This window comes from Danio rerio, chromosome 21, assembly GCF_052040795.2.
Source record: "Danio rerio strain M-AB ecotype USA chromosome 21, GRCz13ab, whole genome shotgun sequence".
NCBI classification, from domain to species: domain Eukaryota; kingdom Metazoa; phylum Chordata; class Actinopteri; order Cypriniformes; family Danionidae; genus Danio; species Danio rerio.
In genome coordinates, this window is record NC_141041.1 from 3,426,278 (window position 1) to 3,450,000 (window position 23,723).

General features: G+C 38.3%; 1 protein-coding gene and 2 long non-coding RNA genes across 18 annotated transcripts in view; all 3 read left to right on the plus strand.

The window, feature by feature from the left end:
• Nucleotides 1-23,723, plus strand: part of LOC147838686 (uncharacterized) — a 1,589,207-nt gene that overhangs the window by 1,336,283 nt on the left and 229,201 nt on the right. The gene's annotated exons all lie outside the window — the stretch shown is intronic.
• Nucleotides 1-23,723, plus strand: part of sema4d (sema domain, immunoglobulin domain (Ig), transmembrane domain (TM) and short cytoplasmic domain, (semaphorin) 4D) — a 147,627-nt gene that overhangs the window by 71,969 nt on the left and 51,935 nt on the right. For all 16 annotated transcript variants that reach the window (XR_015519778.1, XR_015519777.1, XR_015519776.1 and 13 more), the window contains one exon: nucleotides 22,980-23,113. Coding sequence is in view for 12 of the 16 variants with exons in the window: in XM_087300483.1 (XP_087156609.1) it covers nucleotides 22,980-23,113 (134 nt within the window). In the remaining 4 variants the exon portion in view is untranslated. The remainder of the gene's footprint in view (nucleotides 1-22,979; nucleotides 23,114-23,723) is intronic.
• Nucleotides 244-3,715, plus strand: LOC147838699 (uncharacterized). Its single transcript, XR_015519852.1, has 2 exons — nucleotides 244-2,464; nucleotides 2,839-3,715. It is a non-coding gene; the product is annotated as an uncharacterized LOC147838699 (long non-coding RNA).

The window sequence follows — 23,723 nt, forward strand, 5'->3', positions numbered from 1 at the left end:
ATTAATAATAATAATATAAAATACACACATTTTATACTATTATTACTTATGACAATGCATTAATAATAGTAATTCACAATAATACATAAGAATTATGCATATTATGTATGGTGTTATGCATATTATGTAAAATGGTGTATCAATAAAAACATCATTGTTTAATTTAACATGAGTTGTTTTGCAATTCTAAAAGTAATTAATCCTCATTGTGAATGTGAGACTCGCAGTACGGAAGTCTCATTGCCAGAAGTGAGAACAGTGAGAAAAGACGCTTTTCGTGATCTCAGACCGACTCCAGAGATGTTGACAGAAATTGAATCTTTCTGCTGGTTTCTGTTTTTGTCTGTCTGATTCACTGAAGTTCAACTGAAACTGTATGCGGATGTACAGGCCGTAATATAATCCACCCTAAACCTGATCGCTCACTGTGTGAGATTTATTTATATACAGGCACTATTCACAGAGAAACTGAAGATTCCTAGAGATGTGCACACACACACACACACACATACATACACAGTGATCATGATCCCCAAGACGGCTGCTGAAGCACACACTCGACCACACACACACTCACTGAAAACAATCCAATCATGTCAAGGTTAAATGCTGTCTCACACACACATACAGCACCTGCGTTCAGTCGTCACACTCCAGACTCCAGCCTCTGATCTGACCGCTTGTGAATATTTATAGCCTGTGAATATTTAAGATCCGTTCCTCTGCTGATGCTCACTCTTCTCCATTTTACACACAATGTTCCTCCTGGCATTATATTTCCGTCACTCAATACCAGAAGCTGACGAACAGTCGTGTAGATCAGATACAGACGTCTGCACATTTAAGTCAGACTTCTCTGTCTCTTATGGCTTCATGGGAGCTTCAAATACCCAGTACAGCATATGAAGCTCCTTTATTAAACATGATGCAAGTTCAAATCTGAATAAGTTCTATTTATGACTCAACAAGATGGAATTGTGGAACAGTCAAGATTCTTTTAATGATGTCATTCATGACGTCAACATTAACTGATGATGATTTAGACCCTCATGTGGTTCCAAATCTTTACAAATTTCTTTTACAGAAGAACATATTCTGTAGAGTGCTGAAAGCCTGTAGCCGTTGTCTTTCATGAAATGCATTATCCGCTTGTTAAGTGTGACGTCACACGAAGCGGCTTCCGGGTCCAAGCGCTCTGTTCAACTGAATGGGGAGACTCAAAAAATGGTAATAATAAACGTTTACAAAGCGATTTAATACTTTCGAAAATCACGATCGCAATATATATGTCCATGCCTAATATCCAATGGCCAGAGAGTGATTAGTTTTTTTATAAATTGTTAAAATGTTGGTATTTGTTATGCAGCAAGCCCAGAGATTGTTGTGTACACTATGATTTTATATAAAATTAACTTTAATGTGTGATAGGAATAAAACGTGATCACAAACCATTGATTTCTCCTCTCAAATGAGTGGCGGCTTGGACCCGGAAACAGTATTACATATGTCACCACTTAACAAGCGGATAGGAACATAATTCACCCAAGAAATGAACTGATGATGATTTGCTCTGCCTCTACAAGCCATTATGAGTGTCTTCTGTTATCCTCAAAAGAAGAAAATATTTAGAAAAATATTAAATGGAAAATCAAATACTATGGAAGTCAATGGTATTATGGCAGAATTTACAGTTAAAGTCAGAGTTATCAGCCCCCCTGAATTATTTGCCTCGTTTATTTTTTTAGTTTAATGGAGAGGAAATTTGTCACCAACACATATGACAAACACATTTCTAATCATAATAGTTTTAATAACTCATCTCTAATAACTGATTTATTTTATCTTTGTCATGATGACAGTAAATAATATTTGACTAAATATTTTTCAAGACACTTCTATACAGCTTAAAGTGACATTTAAAGGCTTAACTAGGTTAATTAGGTTAACTAGGCAGGTTAGGGTAATTAGGCAAGCTATTGTATAATGATGATTTGTTCTGTAGACTATCGAAAAAATATATAGCTTAAAGGGGCTAATAATTTTGTCCTTAAAATGGCTCTTAAAAAATTAAGAACTGCTTTTATTCAAGCCAAAATAAAACAAATAAGATTTTTTTCCAGAAGAAAAAATATTATCAGACATACTGTGAAAATTTCCTTGCTCTGTTAAACATCATTTGGAAAATATATTAAAAAAAAAAGAATTCAATAATTCTGACTTTACCTGTAAATGTTTGGATGAACTGTCCCTTTAATTTGTTTCTTATGTCATCATAGCGGTTCAAATCTGCTTTTTATGACTCCACGAGGGTAAAGTCTAGATCGGATATGTGGCCGGTCGGAAGTGTGACATGCACATTAATATAGCAGCTTTTTTTTATGACACTGTATAGACCTTTTTCATGGCTGCTGCATGGAGGGCGCCATAGCGGCCAGCGTCTTCCGGTAGAATGCTAAAAACTTCCGTTTACAGCGTGAACAACTGGTAATTTGCACTCAGAAAATGGGTTTTAATAACGTTTTTAATGGATAACAGAGTGTTTTTGTAGCACACAACTTATAAATGTGTTTGTTAAAGCCGTTATAATCTGTCACATGTGGTTCAAGCACGTCAGAAATACGAGAAAAACGTTCTCCTAGTTCACGTGTCTGCTGTCAGAAATACAGTGTGTGTGTGCGTTCCCGGCCTGTCAGCTGTTATCTCAGCGGCTCTTTAACACACACACACACACACACACACACACACACACACACACACACACACACACACACACACACACACACACACACACACACACAGAGAGAGAGCAAACCAGAGTACTGGCATGAAACTTAACAGGTATGAAAGTCGTGCAATTTAATTCAATTCAATTCAGCTTTATTTGTATAGCGCTTTTACAATGTAGATTGTGTCAAAGCAGCTTCACATAAATGGTCATAGTAACTGGAACAGTGTGGTTCAGTAACTGGAACAGTGTGGTTCAGGTTTTAGTGTTTAAGTTCAGTTCAGTTCAGTTTAGCTCAGTTCAGTGTGATTTAATCATTACTGAGAGTTCAAACACTGAAGAGCAAATTCATCGATGCGTAGCTCTACCAATCCTGAACCATGCGAGGCAGTGGCGACAGCGGAGAGGGAAAAAAAACTTCACCTGATGGGAGTGAAGAAAAAAAACCTTGAGAGAACCAGACTCAGTTGGGCATGACCATTTTAATTTCTCCGCTGGCCAAAAGTCTTGTGCAGAGCTTCAGTCACCGCGGTGGAGGCTGGAAGATGACCTCAGCAAAGACTCGTCTGTCCCTGGAGCGTCGCTGGAATCAGACACATGTTCTCCACTCCCCAATACCATCAGCGTAGCAGCGTAGCTGTTATTGATCCTCTGCTGGCTGATTTGCTGTTCATTCTAATCGCGAGCCGTTTGTGTTTTATTTCATGTGTTGTTTTTACCACGGTTTGTGTTTCGAAATGACACTAGCCTATATTTTCACGTTGTCACAGTTATTAAATCAGTGTGTCAGTGGCACAGTACAGGCTGTGTGTGTGTGTCAAACATTTTGGTGAATTACATTTGTTTGGGCTGGTTATATATTTGAAATAAAGAGAAAATGTTGACTTTAGCGATGACGAGGTTTCATTTAAACTGCAGAAGATGCCGTCTGACAACGCGGGAAAAACGCTTCTTTTTATGATGTCATAGGAACTTAAAGGGATGATTTACTCCCTCTTTACTCTCGCTCTCCAAACCGTTACGAGTTTCTTTCTTCTGTTGAACACAAAAGAAGATATTTAGAAAAATGTTAAATGGAAAACGACATTCATTCATTTATTTTCCTTCGGCTTAGTCCCTTATTTATCAGTGGTTGCCACAGCGGAATGAACCGCCAATTATTCCAGCGTATCTTTTTTGCAGCGAATGCCTTTCCAACCACAACCCCGTACTGGGAAACACCCATACACACTCATTCACACACACACTCACACACTACAGCCAATTTAGTTTCTTCAATTCACCTGTAGTGCATGTGTTTGGACTGTGGGGGAAACTGGAGCACTCAGAGGAAATCCATGCGAACACGGTAAGAACATGCAAACTCCACACAGAAATGCCAGCTATCCCAGCTGGAACTCGAACCAGCAACCTTCTTGCTGTGAGGCCACAGTGCTAACCACTGAGCCACCATGCCGCCATGATAGATCAAAAGCTTTTTAATGACATCATAGAAGCTTAAAAGTTCTTCTTTATGACATCATATGAGCCTAAAGATTACATTTGAGCTGAACTGTCATTAATATCACATTAACAACAACCATAAAAGTAGAGTTCTGCAATTGCGTTAATGTAAATGTAAACGTTTTGTTGTAGCTTTGTTGGCATCTCAACAACTTAAAAGGCTCTTTTTAAAAAGACTCTTATGTCATCAGTCTGTAAAACCCTTTTAGAAGCGATCTTCAGAAGAGTTTACAGACGCAGATGTTGAGAAGAAGTTTTTCATTTGACTCTTTTGATGGGACAGCAGACGTACTCATTACATTTTACAGAGCACTGACACAAGTGTGTGTGTGTGTGTGTGTGTGTGTGTGTGTGTGTGTGTGTGTGTGTGTGTGTGTGTGTGTGTGTCTGTGTGTGTCTGTGTGTGTCTGTGTGTGTGTGTGTGTGTTTATCCTCTTAAAATGCTCCTCACTTTCTTTGCATGTCATTTCTACTCGTGTGTGTGTGTGTGTGTGTGTGTGTGTGTGTGTTTTAAAAGCCTCCGTAACTCTGCCTAAATATACGTTTTAACAGGCAGTGACCCTTCATCAGGCTTCAGTGTGGTCACGTCAGCGCTGCCCTGCTCTCTCTCTCTACACACACACAGCTGTAATTACAAGTGAAGCTGCTATTTTCTGTCCTTTGCATCGGGTCTCCATTACCTACAGTTTCTGTCCTGGAGTTATTTGAGTCATAAACGGAGCTGTGCTGCCGCTAGTTTTATTTAGAAGCAGATTCTAATGCTTTTTCCAGATTCTCAGGTACCTGCAGCGCTAACAAAAAAATATGAATATAATAGTCAGTGTGTTATAGCAGTTATAGTTTTCTGCATTTTTTGTTTGTTTTTGCAATTGTTTTCTTTCTTTCTTTCTTTTTCTTTCTTTCTTTCACTTTCTTTCTTTCTTTTCTTCACATGTGGGCATTGATGCACGCTCCTGCTCCACAGTGCTGTAATGTCATGAAAGATTGATCATATCTGATGCCAAACCACAGGCTTTATGTAGAGCGCAGTATTTCTGTCTGGTTCTGTCATGCAGCTTCTGCTTTATTTACCGGATGTTCATGTGCACCAGCTTTTCTGTGCTGCTTTAAAAAGATGCTGTGCATCTACAGTACATGTAAGGTGCAACTGTCAATTTGTATAAAAGCATCTACCAGATGCATAAATGCAATATTGCCATCAAATATGCAGTGCATTTAGAAAGTATTCGTAGTGCTTAAATTTTTCCACAGTTCAAATGTAAACCTGGAAAATCACATGTGCATCAGTATTGACAGCCTTTGGCGTGAAGCAATTGAGCTCAGGTACATTCTGTTTCCACTGATCATTCTTGAGATGTTTCAGCAGCTTAACTGGAGTTCACCTGTGGTAAATTCAGCTGATTGGACATGATTTGAAAAGGCTATACCTGTCTATATAAGGTCCCAGGGTTGACAGTGCATGTCAAAGCACAAACCAAGCATGAAGACAAAGGAATTGTCTGTAGATCTCCGAGACAAGGTAGGGGAAGGTTATAGAAAAGTTTCTGCTGCTCTGAAAGTTAATATGAGCACAGCGGCCTCCATCATCTGTAAGTGGAAGATGTTTAAACCACCAGGACTCTTCCTAGAGCTGGCCGGCCATCTAAGCTGAGTGATTGGGGAAGAACCGCCTTAGTCAAGAGGTGATCAATAACCCGATGGTCACTCTGTCTGAGCTCCAGCGTTCTTCAGTGAAGAGAGGAGAACCTTACAGAAGAACAACCATCTGTGCAGCAATCAGGCCTGTATGGAGGAGTGGCCAGACGGAAGCCACTCCCCTCCTGGAATTTGCCAACAGACATCTAAAGGACTCTCAGACCATCAGAAAAAAATTCTCTGGTTTGATGAGACTCAAACTGAACTCCTTAGAGTGAACGCCAGGCGTTAGGTTTGGAGAAAACCAGGCAGCGCTCATCAGCAGGCTAGCAGCATCCCTACAGTGAAGCATGGTGGTGGCAGCATCATGCTGTGTGGATGTTTTTCAGCAGCAGGAACTGGAAGACTAGTCAGGATAGAGGGAAAGATGAATGCAGCGATGTACAGAGACATCCTGAATGAAGACCTGCTTCAGAGTGCTCTTGACCTCAGACTGGGGCGACGCTTCATCTTCCGGCAGGACAATGACCCAAAGCACACCGCCAAAACATCAATGCAGTAGCTTCACAACAACTAGGTGAATTTCCTTGAGTGGCCCAGCCAGAGCCCAGACCTAAATCCTATTGAACATCTCTGGAGAGGTCTGAAAATGGCCGTACACCTCTTCCCATCCAACCTGATAGAGCTTGAGAGGTACTGCAAAGAGGAATGGGCAAACATTCCCAAGGAAAGGTGTGCCAAGCTTGTGGCATCACATTCAAAAAGACTTGAGGCTGTAATCGCTGCCAAAGGTGCATCAACTAAGTATTGGGCAAAGGCTGTGAATACTGATGTACATGTGATTTTACAGCTTTTTTATTTTTACTAAATTTGCAACAAATTTTTAAAACAATTTTCCCACATTGTCATTATGGGATATTGTGTGCAGAATGTTGATGAAATAAATGAATTTAATCCATTTTGGAATAGGGCTGAAACATAAACAAATGTGGAAAAAGTCAAGCGCTATCAATACTTGCCGGATGTACTATATATGTATATGATATATGGTATATGTAGGTATATGTTGTCATTTACAGAAGTTTTCTGATGACTCTGCAATTGTAGGTTATATAAGGAATCATGATGAGAGTGAGTATAGGTTGCTTTTAAAAAGTTTTGCTGACTGGTGTGATATGAATTGTCTTAATTTATACACTAGTAAGACCAAAGAAATTATTGTTGATTTTAGTAGACATCCATTACAAGCGGTGCCCGTAATTATACAAGAGTCAGAAATTGAGATCGTTTCGTCATATAGGTACCTGGGTGTATATTTGAACAACAAGCTCGATTGGTCTGAAAACACAATCCAGGTGTATAAGAAGGGTCAGAGCCGCATTCATTTATTAAGACGACTGAGGTCCTTTGGTGTGTGTCAGACACTGTTAAAAACTTTTTATGACTCTGTGGTGTCTTCTGTGATTCTGTATGCTGTAACCTGCTGGGGAGGGGGACTGTTGGAGAAGGAGAAAAACAAATTAAATAAGCTCATAAAAAGGGCAGGTTCTGTTGTGGGGTGTGCACTACCTACCATAGAAGAGATTGCACAGGATCGAATGCTGGACAAATTTGTTAGTATAATGAACCACGATAGTCATCCCCTTTTTGATACAGTCCAAGCGTGTGCAAGCTTTTTTAGTACAAGATTAATTCAAGCCCGGTGCTACAGAGAAAGATACAGGAAGTCTTTTTTACCAACAGTGATCAGATTGTATAACCAAAGTCATACCAGATGAATTGTGCTGAACTTGAATTAGATATGGGTATGTACAAGTGTTTACTCGTTGTTTTTGGAACCAAGGTGTGCAGTATGAAATGTAATCTTATTATTGTTTTTATATGTATGTAACTTATTTATCTATTTTTAGTATGGAGAGCTCTGCTGTGACATGTGAATTTCCCTCCGGGGATTAATAAAGTCAAACTAAACTAACTAACTAACTATATGGTTTCGCTGCACAAAGACCAGAGCTGAAAAGGGGGCATGGAGCAGCATCTCATTTGCATTTAAAGAGACACACAAACAACATTTTTACATCCTTTGAGAGATAAATAGCCTCGTTAAAGAAGAAAAACAAACATTGTGCGGGTAAAACTGCGGCTGTTAAGTGCACGAAGTGACCAACGTTAAACACTTAATTTTGACAATTAAATAAGTGCATCTTCTGGGTATTTAAAGTGCACTTATTGTTTTTAGTATATTTTTACAAATAATATAATATTATTACATTATTATGACATGTTGTTATTATTATTATTACAAAATGTTGTAGAATAGTGCGCAAGTATGTGATTTGGGATGCACCTAAACTTTTAAAAAGAAGAAACGGCAACCTAAAGACCACACACACACACACACACACACACACACACACACACACACACAGGCCCTTGAAGCATGAGAGGGTGCATGAAAGCGAAGGATTGTGAGAGCTGTCAGTGGTGTAGTGGGAAAGCTGATTCTGGCAGAAAAGCATTGTGGGTCCCAGAAAGTGGCATCGATCACTGGGTACCAGGCCAGAGAGAGAGAGACACACACACACAGTTGGCAGGTGCTGAATGTTTGAGAGCTGCCACATGGTTGTTGAGTTGGCAGGACGCCAGGGTTTTAAAGCTACAGTGTGTGTGTGTGTGTGTGCGTGCGTGCGTGTGCGTGCGTGCAGCGGAGTTGAAACAGGTGCTCCACATACTGCAGGGGGATTACTACAGGAAAAGTGCACTTGCACGAGTTTGAAATAGCATGATGCCAAACTAACCTCACGGAGAAACCATTATCACTCTGAAATGACTAGTGTTTTTAAGAGTTTTTTCCTTGTCTTTGGCTAGGTAGAACCTCAGTATTTAGCTCTACAAAGTGTTGAATCTGGTAATCATGGAGCATTATTTTCTGCACATGACCACACAGAACTAAATTGTGATCATCCAAAGACTTGTAGGCCTTTAACTTCTCTCTTGGAGTTTCAGTGAGATGGTTGTATATTTGGGGCTGTATGCTTGGCCATTTCATCTTATCCAATATCCATTGGGAAGGTGCTATCGCAAATGGACCTGTCAGACCTCACTTTAACATTAAAGAGCCTCTATTTTGCATTAAAACGGTCATATTTTGGTTTTAGGTGTCTCTAACAACATGTTGATATGCGTGCAAGATCAAAAAACATTTTCATTGTCTTATAATCTGCATTTGTTTTACCTAATTATCCCAGCAACTTCCATACGAATCGTTCAGTGATTCATTTGTTCCCAAACCCCTCCTCAGCGCAAAGCTAGTCTGCGCTGATTGGACGGATGACCCAGTCTGTTGCGATTGGTTGACAGCGTTCAGCACGAGACAGACAGAAATGCCCACCACGGCTACAGTATGAAGTAGCAGAGAGTATGTGAGAGCCCAATGCAGGAATGGAATAAAGCAATGCAGTTAAACACCAGCATATACTCTACTCTTAACCCTAACCCCGAGTAATAACGGCAAACATTCAGTATGAATCCACACAGTGGCAAAAGTTGTGAAAATTAACCGCACCGCACGTGTGAGGAACAGTTGATGGTGGCCAAAGCAACAAACAGCAGAGGTTCACTAGTCCAGAAACACATTTAAATCTGTAAAGGAAGAAGCATGCGTCACATTTTTAACGTGGTTTTGGACGTGATATATGAACAGCTCCATACAGATTTAACCTGAGAGATACAGTACAAGCACTGATCTATAATAGATACGTGATTACAGGCCGCGTTGTGCGATTACAAGTTACAACACACAATTAAAAACATACTGTGCAAACTACACAAAACAAGTCAACAATTTTAATCACATGTACATGTTATGATCTGGAGGAAGAAGAAATGGGTCCATATGAACTGTAAAAGTTACTGACAAAGTCCCATACATTTAGGGCCCTATCATACACCCGGCGCAATGTGGCCCAAGATGCGACGCATTAGTTGTTTACTAGTTTCAGCCTGGCGCAAGAGTCGTTTTGAGGTTTTGCGCTACGCTGTTTAAATAGCAAATGCATTTGCGCACATATGTGCGCCCATAGGCATTCTGGTCTAAAAAGGGAGGCATGTTGAGGTGTATTGTTGGCGCGTTGCTATTTTGAGAAACTATAATAGATTTTTCAATACACCAGAACAAAGCAGGTCTATTGTCCAGCGCAGAGTGTGTTAGTTGTGCGCCTCGCTTACACACTGCTTAATACACACAAGATTAAGAGCAATACGCAAACATCTTTACATATGAAAAAGAATTAAAATATTAAGGATATAAATATATATATAGGATATAAATATAAAGGATTAAAATATTACAAAACATATTATTTCTAGCCTACATAAATATAAAAACCACTGCCTTCATGCCTTCTTCATCTCAGGGGGCTTTTTCAGTTTATTCATAACAATTTGCTTTTGTATAATGTTATCATTATTAGCAGTATTATTTATTATATACGTATTTATATTTGTTTTATTAAAAAAATTCCCACCTGTCAGGTTTTAGACCATATGGGGCACAGCATGTGTTTTAGGATATAACTCAGGTTTTTGAGCACACTTGGTTATTATTGTTCATTTATTCGTTTGCTGGAAATTAGAACTGAATTTAGAAATAGTTTTGAAACAAATCTTTGTGCTTAATAACCAAAATGTATTATTTATAGGCTAATTGATGTCTGTGCGTAAAGGTTTCCCTATCCAAAAATGAAAGTTAATAATTTATCTCTCCTTCTCATGCCGTAGATGCTCTGTTTAACTGTTTTCTCGCTAGTGAAGTGTTCAGTTTTCCACTTACACTTACTTTACGTCATGTAAATAGCAAATGTGCCATGGCGCGACACAACTGGCTCTTAAAGGGAATGGGAGATGAGACTCTGATTGGTTTATTCTCAAAACACACCTATAACTCATTAAGAAAATAAGCTCAACCCTGTTAGACCATGCGCCATGGCACAAAGCGGATTTTTCCATCCTTAAATTAGCAAAAGTGGATTCTGACACGCCCTGAGTGAGTTTGCTCCCTGCGCTTAGCAAACTGCTGACGAATCCCGCATTGCAGCATAGGTTATTGTGTCAAAAATCAGAAAAATGACATGAGCAAACACAGCGCACGGTTGGCTATACTGTGGTGCTGTTGTGAAAATGAACTTTAACCCTTTATTCCCCTCAGCCGAATCTCCATCTGTCAGTGATCGTCATCTTCAGTCATGATCAGTCCCGTTATCCCCGCGCCTCTGCTAGTGTCTGAAGGGAAAGCGCTTTCACATTGTACTGGAACTGGAACTATATATTTGGTGATGTACCGTATCAGCAACAATGCGATCAAAAAGATCCAAACCAAACTCGATTCGTTTGTTCGACTTTGAGTCAAATATTACTCTACAGAGTCAATAGTTTTAAACAAGATTTTAAGCACTTTCAGATTTAAACCTCCGCTGAATGTGTTCATTCACTTAAAGTTGTGTTACACACTGCATGAAGATCATTTTCAAAAACCCATAATAGGAGCTCTTTAATTCTGCCGAATAACTGAGTGACGAGCTCTTATAATATGCTGAAAGCATTATGTAAATAATATATATAATATGTAATCAATATAACTCATTTCTAAGACAACAACAAACTCTGTACTGCATTGGATGTCATTCCCTCGCTGTAAATGCTAGCGCTTTCGTTTTTTTTCCGCCACCTCACTGCGCGCGCATCCTGAATGTTTACAAACAGGTAATTTTTTCTCTATTATGTTTAGAAATGTGTTAAAAAATCTCTCCGTTAAACAGAAATTGGGGGGGGGGAGGGGATTGGCTAATAATTCAAGGGGGTTAATAATTCTGACTTTTACTAATATTTTACTAATATGAGTTTGTGAAATTATTTATTGAAGTGTTTATTCTGTATTCTTCATGTTCATATTCTCCTTCATATTCCTCATGTGGCAGTAATTCAGCTGTTTCATATGTAATGGATGCTGCATAATCTGCATAATGTCAGGTTATGCATACATTATTGTGGATCTAGTTATCAGGTCTGGCATGTGAATGGAGTGCAGTGTGTGTGTGTGTGTGTGTGTGTGTGTGTGAGAGAGAGAGGCCTGTCATGCTCACACACACACACACACTCTCTCTCTCTCTCTCTCTCAGGCTTTGTTGATTGTTTACTGTGTGTAATTCTGTCCTCACACACACAACAGGCTCTTTGTGTCCATCTGACCTCCTCCAGACTTTCCCTACACTGAGGGTCACTTGTGTGTGTGTGTGTGTGTGTGTGTGTGTTAATTTCTTTGTGTGCTTGTTTGTGTGCGTGTTTGTACGCGTGTGCACATGTTTGTGTGTGTTTTTGTGTAGGATTGATTGTTTGGGTGTCTGTCTATTAATCTTTTCTGTGTTTGTGCATGGGTGTAAGCATGTTTTGTGTGTGTGTGTGTTTGTGTAGGATTGATCGTTTGTTTGTGTGGGTGTCTGTTAGTTTTTTTTCTGTTTGTGCCTATGTATGTGTGTGTACATGTGTTTGTTTGTTTGTTTGTTTGTTTGTTTGTTTGTTTGTTTGTTTGTTTGTTTGTTTGTTTGTTTGTTTGTTTGTTTGTTTGTGTGTGTGTGTGTGTGTGGAGATGTTTGTTTGTGTGGGTCTCTCTTTGTTAATTGTTTTGTGTTTGTGCAGTTTTGTATGTGTGTGTGTTCATGTTTTGTGGGTTTGTGTGCATACGTTTGTGTGTGTTTTTGTGTCCATTTGTGTGCCTGTGTGGGGTTTTGTGCGCACATCTACGCGTGTGTGTGTGTGTATGAGTGTGTGTTTGCGTGCGTGCGTGCATGTGTGGGATTGCGTGTGCATGTTTGTGTGTCTGTGTGTTTTGTATATGTGTGTGTACGTTTGATTGTTTTTTCGTGTGCATTTGTGTGTCAGAGTAGGTGTCTGTTTGGTTGTGCACGTGTGATTGCACATGTGTGTGTCCCTGTGTGATTGCATGTGTGTGTATGCACATGTTTGTGTGTCTGTGTTTACATGTGCATGTTTGTGTGTCTGTGCATTTTGTATATGTTTGTGTACATATATGTTTGTGTGTTTGTGTTTTTTGTGTTTGTGTGGGGGGTTGTTAGTGTCTGCGTGTGTGTTTGTGCCTGTGTGATTGCATGTGCATGTGCGTGTGTGCGTGTGTGTGTGTGTGTGTGTGTGTGTGTGTGTTGATGTGCATGTGTTTTTGTCTGTGTATTTGTTTGTGTATGCATGTGTGTTTGTGTTTTTTGTGTGTCTATGTGGGGTTTGTGTCTGCGTATATCTGTGCGTGTGTGTGTGCACACGTGTGTGAGTGTGCTTATGTATGTGTTCCTGCCCTGGAGCAGTAAAACTCATCTGCGTGTGTGTGTGTGCGTGATCGATGCGTGTTATATTTGTGTGTTGATTTGCGCTGGTGTTGATGTGTTGATGTCCTGAAGGCTCAGTCTCAGTCATGAGGTTTCAGTATTTTCATTTCAAACATTTTGGATATCTTATTATTATACTGCAGCCATTCCCACTGATATTGATAGTGTATCCATAGTATCCATGACATCACCCGTAGGTTTTTGAAGAGCCCAAAAAAAGCTACCAGTAGGCGTGGCCAACCGTTGATAAATTGTGCGCTTGTCATTGCAAAAAGGGCAAAGAGGCGAAGCGTCAGTGGAGCAACTAACATCTGCTTGCATTTTGCTAAGACAGGCTTTTCTTTAGGAGAAACGCTTAATACTTCATTACCCGTTGTTACGGTCCGTGGGAGTATTTTTGTGCCTTCTCCCTCTCTGTTTTACTTGTCTCCCTTCGCTCCCTTCGCATCTCCTTGTCTGTCATTCGCTCTTTGTCTCGTCCTATCACCTTTTTTACCGCTGCTTTTTCTCTGCTAGGTACCTGCTGATTGGATCCCGAGCGTGAACTCCTCATTAGGGCGTTTCCTCGTGGACCAATTAGACTTCGTTCCGCGGACTTTAAATTCGACCGGCTCGCCTTGTTTTTCAGAGTGCTATGTGTGTGTGTGTGTGTTGGTTTGTGTTCGCTCGCTGCTGTTCATAATGTATGCTTTGTTCTGTGTTTCTGAATAATTACATCGATGTAAATTAGGTCATGGTTAAAGAGTTTATCATTCCTTTTTGGGGAAAAGGGAATGTCGCGCAACATACACCATTTGTGTTCTGACCACATGTGCTTTGTTGTACACTATATCAGTAAAGTGTTAGGACTTTTACAAACACTGTTGTAACACATTACAAGAGCAACTAAACATTGTACTTATGATGTTTTTCTACAGGAGGAAAACGCAAATTACTTCCAAACACTTCAGATATAGTCTGTGTTAGTAAATGCAAGGCTATTGATGAAATCCAGCATAACACTGTATGACAACGCTTCAGATGACCGTTCTAGAGCCTACAGCTAATCAATCTGTCTGATTCTGGAGTGCATTACAGCTCTAAAGAAATTTATAAATGATCTTAAATAAAGCAAATGCATTTATAGAGATGGTATAGGTGTATAATTTCACTCACATGGGAAATGAAGGCCGCGTGAATGGTTTGTGAGCTCAAATAAGTGCACACAGCATGCTAGAGTATCTGATAATTGTAGGAAATAATTCTAAAAGGCAACTGACTGTGTAAAGCCACATAAAACAACACAAAAATACAATGTATACGCAGAGTTCAGCGGCTAATCAGCCGGAATCAGCTGAGGTGAAGTAATGGCGACAAGCGAGACCTAACTGTCACTCAAGTGGCCACACCTTTAATTATGCCGACTTAATATAACCTAATATAAAGAAAACGGGTGGGTTATCAATAAACTCACTCTCCTCACAGTTGTCATGAAGGGTAATATTCGCTATATGAACCAAAATCACTCTTTGTACCAGGCTGTAAACACCCTTTTTTCTACTGTAAAGTCGGCCATTTCAACAGTGGGGGGCAACAGAATTCTGCTCTATTATGGAGTCAGGACTTGCTGAATTTCGATGAATTGCAGTTTCAGTTACTTGTGTATTAGCTTCATGAGGGAGAGCAGGATGTTACAACTTGGCTGCAACCCAGCACTGGGAAACACCCATACACACTCATTCACAGACACTCATGCACTACGGCCAATTTAGTTCATCAATTCCCCAATAGGACATGTTTTTTGGACTGTGGGGGAAACCGGAGAACACTGAGGAAACCCACACCAGCACGGGGAGAACATGCAAACTCCACAGAGAAATGCAAACTGAAGCAGCCGAAGTCAGAACCAGCGACCTTTCTTGCTCTGAGGTGACAGTGCTAACTACTGAGCCATCGTTTCGTTCAGAGATTGGACAGATGTGTGAAGAAAAGTCAGTGTTTGTGTGTTTGCTGGAGGCCGTTCAGCATTTCCTGGGATGTTCACTTCAGTTTCCTGTATTATATTGAATTCCTCCTCTCGTTTGTTTTCTTTTCCCCTCCGCTCCTCTGAACAATAAAGTGGAAATCATTTTTCTGTGTCTGAACACCTGTAAGGATCATCCGCTCGTGAAGCCGCAGCTCTGGAGGAAATTTACAAGCGTTATGTGGATTTATTGGATTGAACTTTACACGTTACTAGAACACACAGAATGCTGGGGTTTATTAACTCAAAGTTGCCAGGGCTGCATAATACTGGGAAAATATCCAATGTTGTTATTGAGTTTGGCGATAATTTTAAAATCATTTGCGATATTTTTTATGATATAATTAACTTGCAAAAATGATATCTGAGCAATTTTCAACCCAAACTCATTCTGGAAACGTAGCTCCGCGGACGTTTCTGGAGACCGCGATTTAGTTTTTTTCGAGCGAACGCTGCGGGGCGGTGTGGTGCCGCTCCGCTCCTCCTCTTCGCGCTCGTTGGCCAACGGCTTGCCTCCGAGTGGAGGCTTTCCCGATGCAACCAGTTTGTCCGCTTAGCTCACAGCATTACGTCGGCGGAGCGGAGGCCCCGGAGGAGAAGGAGGAGCCGGCCGCGGGGACGACGACCGGGATCGAGTCCGGGGAACAGCGGTTCCAGAAATCAGGTTAGATGAAAAACAGAATCCAAAAAATCAGGGCGAGAACGCATCGGGATCTGAAAACGCAGTCGAAATCGAAGACGAGGGCTTTTGCTTTTTTTTCTTTTTCTTTCTGGAAGGCTTTTGCAAACCGTCACTTAGGTTTAGGGAAGGAGGAGGAAGAAGAGGGCGGCCGGGTCGGCCGATTCGGCGGCTTTTCGCATGAGAACAGCGCAGGCGCGAACGGCGCACGCTCCCGAATACAGATCCGCTCCCGAATACAGATCCGCGAATACAAAAACCTCTCGAATAAGTACCTCCTCCCGGGACGTATCTCACGGTCCGCAGAAACACTTTTCCACAATGAGCCCGGGTTGGCAATTTTAGAGGTGCAGTATGTAAATTTGACGCTTAGTGGTTGAACTAGGTATTACATTCCTGGAGCAAAACAAACGCAAGCGCAGGTTGCCAGATTAAGGAGCAAGTCTGACTTAAGTCGTGTTCTGAATTAAAGCACCAGCTATCGATAGAGGGAATATTTTCATATTAAAAGGAGTTTTCGTTCTGGCCAACACCACAGATTGATAGATTAGAAACAGATACTATTTCTTGCAGCTGAACAAGAGGACAAACCGTGATCACCGCACATACACCTCATGTGTTTTATTCAGTGTAAATCCTAATAATGTGAATTTGAATGCCATTTTACATGACATTTATTGCCATACTACTGAAAGCAGGACGCATGCTTTGATAGCCTTCCTGACTGAATGAATGCAATACACTGTTTTCCATCAAGGTAACCCGGGGTGCTGAAATATAATTGGCCAAAAAAAAAGAGACAGCTGTTCCGGCATGTAACACATTGTCAAAAGGGAATATCTGACTTCAGCATTGCTTTTTAGATAAACAATAATTTTCACTGAGCATGTTTCAGAAATATCTGCAAACATACTTTAGAAGAGTCAAAAACTTTCATACAGCACCTTTAATATATGTATGTAATATATATATTACAAATATTTTTTAACGTGTGAAAAATACAGATGAAAATTTCTAATTCAGTGTGCCTTGAAACCTTGAATCTGAAGTTTTCATCCAGAATTTTCACACAAAAATAAATTCGACCTCACGTTGTGTCAATCGTACTAACACTCTGCCTCTGAAACTAACTTCTTTCACAAAAAAAATCCAACTCGGTTAAACTTCTTTCACTCTTTTTAGATTGTGCTTACTTTTTATTTTAGGTCTTGGTTGCATATGGTTAAGTCTGAAATTTTCATATGCGTTTTTTGTATTCATATATGGAAACTTCATCATGTAAACAAACCTTGCACACTAAGGGTGCTTTCACACCTACACTTTTGTCTCGTTTGCCCAGTTATCACAGTTCGTTTGGGATATGTGAAACCACCAATCGCTCTCGGATCCGCGCCAAATCAATCGCTCTGAGATTGCCTGAATGAGGTGTTCTCGGCTCGAATGAAACGAACTCTGGAGCGGATCGATTGCAGTGAGAAAGCGATACGATCTGAGCGCGGTTATATCACAGTGTTTAATGGATATGTAATAGGCATACGGCTATATAAAGAGAGAATTATGAGTAGGGCGGGAAGTTTCGCGAGTCTCCGGATGCCCGCAAACGAATGATAATCTCTTGGTAATCTTGCGTCTCCCTCCCGGCCCTTAAATAGGCTACGTCGCACACCCTTCTCACCCTTCCCCACCGCATCTCTCCTCACTCTTCAGACACGTCGCGCACACCTTGTCAAACACCACCAAAGCACCACCTCTCCTGACAGCTAAGCGGGACTCTGCAAAATAAACCCTGACACTCTGACCAATGTGAGGAGAGTTTACTCACACGTGACTTGTTTCAGCTCTTTTGGTCCGATTAGAAACTTTGCAGTGTGAAAGTGAACCGCTCCAAGAGCAAAGAGCAACATTTGTAATCTCTGATTCAGAACAACCGAATCAATTCACAGGTGTGAAAGCACACTGAGTCCGATGCACATAATTTAATCCATTACGAAGAAAACGCAAAACATTTCAGAGTAATTTTAAGCAGCGTTACTTTGTGCATGCATGCTTGCGTGTCCGTTCATTCGTGTGTGTTTCCATGTCCGACCACACATTTGACGTACTGCCCATAGACATTATTATAGAAAGCATGGTCCGCTTTCATTCCATTGCTTTGACACGTCAACGCAGCCGCCATCTATTATAATGTCTATGGTTCTGCAGTCTCTGTTCAGGGTTTGTTTACATGCGTATATGAATGCATCACTAGCAATCTTTCAAACGTCCACTGATTTCCTGAAATAGGCTTTGCATTTGGGGAAAATCATAGCACAGATCTTTGATAATGAGCTGAACTCTCCTTCCTCTAATGCAGTGTTGGATTAACACAATATGGAGCTCATTCCTCGTTCTGTTTTTGCTTTGGAGAAGAGAGAGGAGAAAGTATCGCTGCCTAAAATGACTCTGAAATGTTTTACATTTTTTGCATGATGAAGTTTCCGCATATGAATACAAAAAAACGCATATGCAAATTTCAGATATAAACGTCTGCAACGAAGAAAAAAAAGTAAAAAAATGTAAACACACTTAAAAAAAGTCATGTAAATTAAATGAAAAATTAACCCAACATTGGGATTGTCCATATCTGATCCAGCATTAGGTAATGACTACCCAGCTTTTATTAGAGCGTAAGAGAAAGACGATTTAAAACTGTAGTTTTAAGTTGCGTAGGCTGTGTAAAAGAAAAATAAAATGGTTTAATCTGATCATAATTTTTGTATAATTATTTATTTTTTATTAAAATTATAAAAACAAATTTTTTCCCAATTAATAGCTGTATTTTCATTTAATTTCATTTGTTTCATTTTATTAAATTGTTTAATATATTCTATTTTATCTTTATTTATTTTTATTTCTAATTGTAATTTTTTTCATTTAAAATGAATTATTTTAATTTAATTGTAATAACTGTTTTCTTTTATAAATGAAGGGCAGGCAGGTGAAGTTGTTTGAAGACAGAAGGAATGTGATGTATTGTTGTGAGGTGTGTTGCAGGAAAAGGCGTGACACAAGAGATGGACCCACTTTTAGTTCAGAGATGTTTATTAAATAAAGCAAAAGAAAACAGCAACTGAGGCTTGGCAGGAAGCGGAACTCAGAGAAACATCTAAAAAATAAACGACACAGACTGACACAAAGAGCCTTACGTACACTGACAACAGGAGGCCGTGAAGACAGACGTGGATCAGTTCAACAATAGAAGTGAACAAAGCAAAAATACCACAAAACAAGACGCGCAACATGTGAAAGATTTACATTCATTTTAGTTCAGGAAAAAGTCTTGCCTGAAAGATTCAATTCCACACAGTGATTCTTTTCTTTTATTTTAGTTTTTTGTTTTTCCTTTTTCCTTTCCTATTTTTTTTTCATTTCTTTTTTTTTCAGTTTTTTCTCCTTTTTTCCTGCACCCATTTTCGAATTTTCTTTTTCCTTTTGTTTTTAATTTTTCTCTTTTCTGTTTATATCCCCTTTTCTTCTTCTATTTCTTTTCTTTTTCAGTTTTTTTCATTTCTTTTTTTTCTTTTTCTTGTCTTTTTACCTTTTATCTTTTCCTTTTTATTTAAATTCCTTTTCGTTTTGTTTTGTTTTTTCTTTTCCTTTTCCCTATTTTCTATTTCTTTTTCTTTATTTTTCTTTCCTTTTTTATAAAAAAATTCCCTTCCTTTATATTTAGTTTTCTATTCTTTTGCTTTTTGCTTTTTTCCTTTTTCCATTTCTTTATCATTTTTTCTTTTTCTTTTTCTTGTCTTCGTTTACTTTTTTCTTTTCTTGTTTTCATTTTTATGTTTTCTTTTTTTGTCTTTTTTACCCTTTTTTTCTTTTATTTTGTTTTTTCTTTTCATTTTCATGTTTTCTTTTTAGTTTTTTTTGTCTTTTTTTACCATTTCCCCTTTCTTTTTTCTTTTCTTTTTTTTTCTTGTCTTGTGTTTTTTCTTTTCATTTTCATGTTTTCTTTTTTTTGGTCTTTTTTTATCCTTTCGCCCATCTTTTTTCTTTTATTTAATGTTTTCTCGTCTTGCTTTTCTTTTTTCTTTTTTCTTTTCTTTTTTCTTGTTCTTATTTTATGCTCTTTCCCTTTTTGTTTTTCTTTTCTTTTTTTATTGTCTTTTTTTCCCTGTTCCCTTTTCACTTAGCTTTTTGTTTTGCTTTTTCTTCTCTTTAAATTATGTTTTACCTTTTCTTTTGCGTTTTTTTTTTTCATTTTGTTTTATTTTTCCTTTTATTAATTTTTTATGCCTATTCCTTTCATTTCTCTTTCTTCTTCTATTTCCCTTTTCATTTCTTTTCTTTCTTTTTTCTACTTTTTCTTTTTATTATATTTTCCATATTTCATTAAATTATTAGTAAGTAGTTTGCACTGTACAGCATTAGTGATCCCTACAGGGATGTCGAACTCAGTTCCTGTAGGGGCCGCAGCCCTGCACAGTTTAGTTCAACCCAACCCCAACATACTTATCTGTAGGTTTCAAACAAGCCTAAATCACTCAATTAGTTTGATTAGGTGTGTTTAATTACGGTTGGAACTAAACTGTGCAGAGCTGAGGCCTTCCAGGAATTGAGTTTGACACCTGTGCTTTACAAAGACACACCGTCTAGCCCAGGGGTGCCCAAACTCAGTCCTGCAGGGCTGTTGTCCTGCAAAGTTTAGGTCCAACACAAATCAGACTGGGCAAGCTAAACAAGCTCTTAAGCTGCGTTTACACTGCACTTTTCTCCCCATAGACTTCTATTAATACCGATGTGAATGTGTCAGGCCAGAAACACAAGGTCGTGCGGCAAGTTTCGCAGTTCACCGTGTTGGAAAGTTGAAGCTTGGTGAACTTTGACCTGCGAAATCGCATCACGTGAGACCAATCGAGAATCAAAACATGACCTCTCTGCACAGAAATTTAAAACATGGACCAAGCACTCGCTTTTTGTAATGCCTAATCATCTTGTTTAATCCCGCCCCTTTTCAAGGCGCTGTACAACAAAATTTCGCACAGACAAACTCTAGTGTGACTGCGGCATCACTAGGCTTTCCAGAAACATCCATGCAGGTGTGTTGAGGCAAGTTGGAGTTAAAATCTGCAGGACATCGGCCCTCCAGGACCGAGTTTGGCCACCCCTGTTCTAGACAGCAGTGCTCATGTATATGCTAATGAGAGCTCATGAATATGCTAATCTGGGTGTGTGACCTCATCATCATCACAGGTGTGTGTTTCAATCCTGAGGGCTGACTGTGGTGTTGTGAGCTCATCGTTTCTCTACATTACAGCTCTTGCTTTCACACACACACACACACACACGTATCAGGTTAGGGAATTTCTGAAAATCAGTATCAGTCCCGTGACGTCACGCACCATTCAGCTTTACCTATCCTCAGCAGTGGTTTGTAAACTCTTGAGTTCAGTGCAACAAAAATGTTGACCTATATATAGCATGTGTTAAAGTAACAGGCCGCTCGCTGCTGATAGAGGGATGTTTGGCTTTTGTCTCGGACGCTGATGCTAATTTTGGTCACTTGTGGTGGCATTTCTCCTCAGAGGATCTGTTTGGCCTGAAGCGCAGGTCATTTGATATGAGTGTTACGTAAACACTGCTCAGTGATGCACATTCATGAGAATGGGGGAAGATAAATACCTGCTAATACTAGGTAAAACAAGTTCACACCGAGAGGTAGAGTCCCGGCTGGGTCAGTTGTCATTTCAGTGTGGAGTTTGCATGTTCTCCCCATGTTGTCGTGGGTTTCCTCCGTGTGCTCCGGTTTCCCCCACAGTCCAAACACATGCGCTGTAGGGGGATTGAAGAGACTACATTTGCAGTTGTGTTTATGTGTGTATGGGTGTTTTCCAGTTCTAGATTTCAGCTGGAAGGGCATCCGTTTGTGTAAGACATATGCTGGATAAGTTAATGGTTCATTCCTCTGTGAATAAAGAGTCTTAGTTAAAGGAAAGTGAATGAATGAAGTTTTATTTTTAGTTGGATTTTTAATTGGATTTAGCATAATTATATTTTTATATTTATAACGCTACTCTTGTGTGTTTTTGCATATTTTTCTACTTCATTTTTTAATTTTATTTATAAATAATTATCTTATATTTTTTATATTTATTTTTGTATTGTTTATTTATTTGTTTTAAATTTTTTTATTAATTAATTTGTTATGTATTATTATGAAGGTATTTTATTTCATTCATAATAATCTTTAAATTGTTTTACATTTATTTTGGATTGTTTATTATTTTTTCTTAATTTTCGTTAATTAATTAATTTGTTATGTATTATGAATGTATTTTATTTTATTGATTAATAATTATCTTTGATTTTTACAGTTATTTTTGTATTGTTTATTATTTGTTTTTAATTTTCTTTAATTAATGAATTAATTTATGTATTATTATGAATGTATTTTATTTTATTAATAATTATCTTTGATTTTTAAATATTTTTGTCTTATTTAAAATCTTTATTTAAATATTTGTAATCATTTTAAAATTTGTTTATTTTTTTGTTGTTTTTTATTTAATTAATGATTTAAATATTAATTATATATCTATTTATTTATTTATTTATTTATATTTTTTATTAAATTTTTATTTATTATTTGCTATGTGTGTATGTGGAATTTATTTTTATTTTTTTTCTATTTTATAATACTTCTATCAAACCAATCTTTTGCTTTTTTTAATGACTGGAAAGCTAAATATATGCCCAACGTCAGTCATCAGTGTATCAGCAACAACTGAAATTTTACTATGCAGCATTACACTCTTTGTTACTTTAAAGTGCCATAAACATATCACTATGAAGCTGTTTTTTTTTTTTTTTTTTTTTTTTTTTTGGAAGTGAGTAGTCATTCATGTAAAAAAAATTCCAAAACCTGTTTGTTAGCTAAACTATGACACACACTCACACACACACACACACACACACACACACACACACACACACTTACGCACCCACATGTGATGTGTCAGTGTTTGTCGCCTGAAAGTCTTTGTTTGTTTGTGTTTCTGTCAGAGGGAACCTCACGCTGCCAAAGGTGCCGGAGTCCAACATGGCCCTCAGTGTGCTGGGTGTGTTTCTGGGTTTGCTTCTGGAAGTTTCCACACACGGGCCGTCCAGCGTTCCCAGAAGCTCATGGAAGCAGGACGGTGAGTCAGGGGTTAATCATTCAGGAGTTAAACATCAACCGGGTGAAGGTGTGTGTTTGCTGAAACTGTGCTGTTTGTACCTATATTAGTGATTATTTATTTATTTATTTATTTATTTATTTATTTATTTATTTATTTATTTATTTATTTATTTATTTATGTATTTCTTTATTTATTTTCAAATATTTTTATAAATAATATAACTTTAGCGAATAATATTGACCTTAAAATGTTTTTAAATAAAAAAATGTAGAAAATGTAAAAAAATTTAGTTTTTAAAAAACTACTTTTATTTTAGCCAAAATAAACAAATAAGACTTACTCCAGAATTTTTTTTTTAATAGAAAATACTGTAAAGATATTTTTTAAATTCATAAAAATATTTTTAAAAGAATAAATATTGCACAGGAGGCAGAATAATTGTGCCTTCAAATCTCTATATATTTGAATTTATTTATTTATTTATTTATTTATTTATTTATTTATTTATTTTTGTTATTTATTTTTGTTATTTATTTATGTATGTATTTATATATACATAATAAATATACACCATACACTCACACACATATATATCATGTACATGCCAGCATTATTTTGGATGTGATTA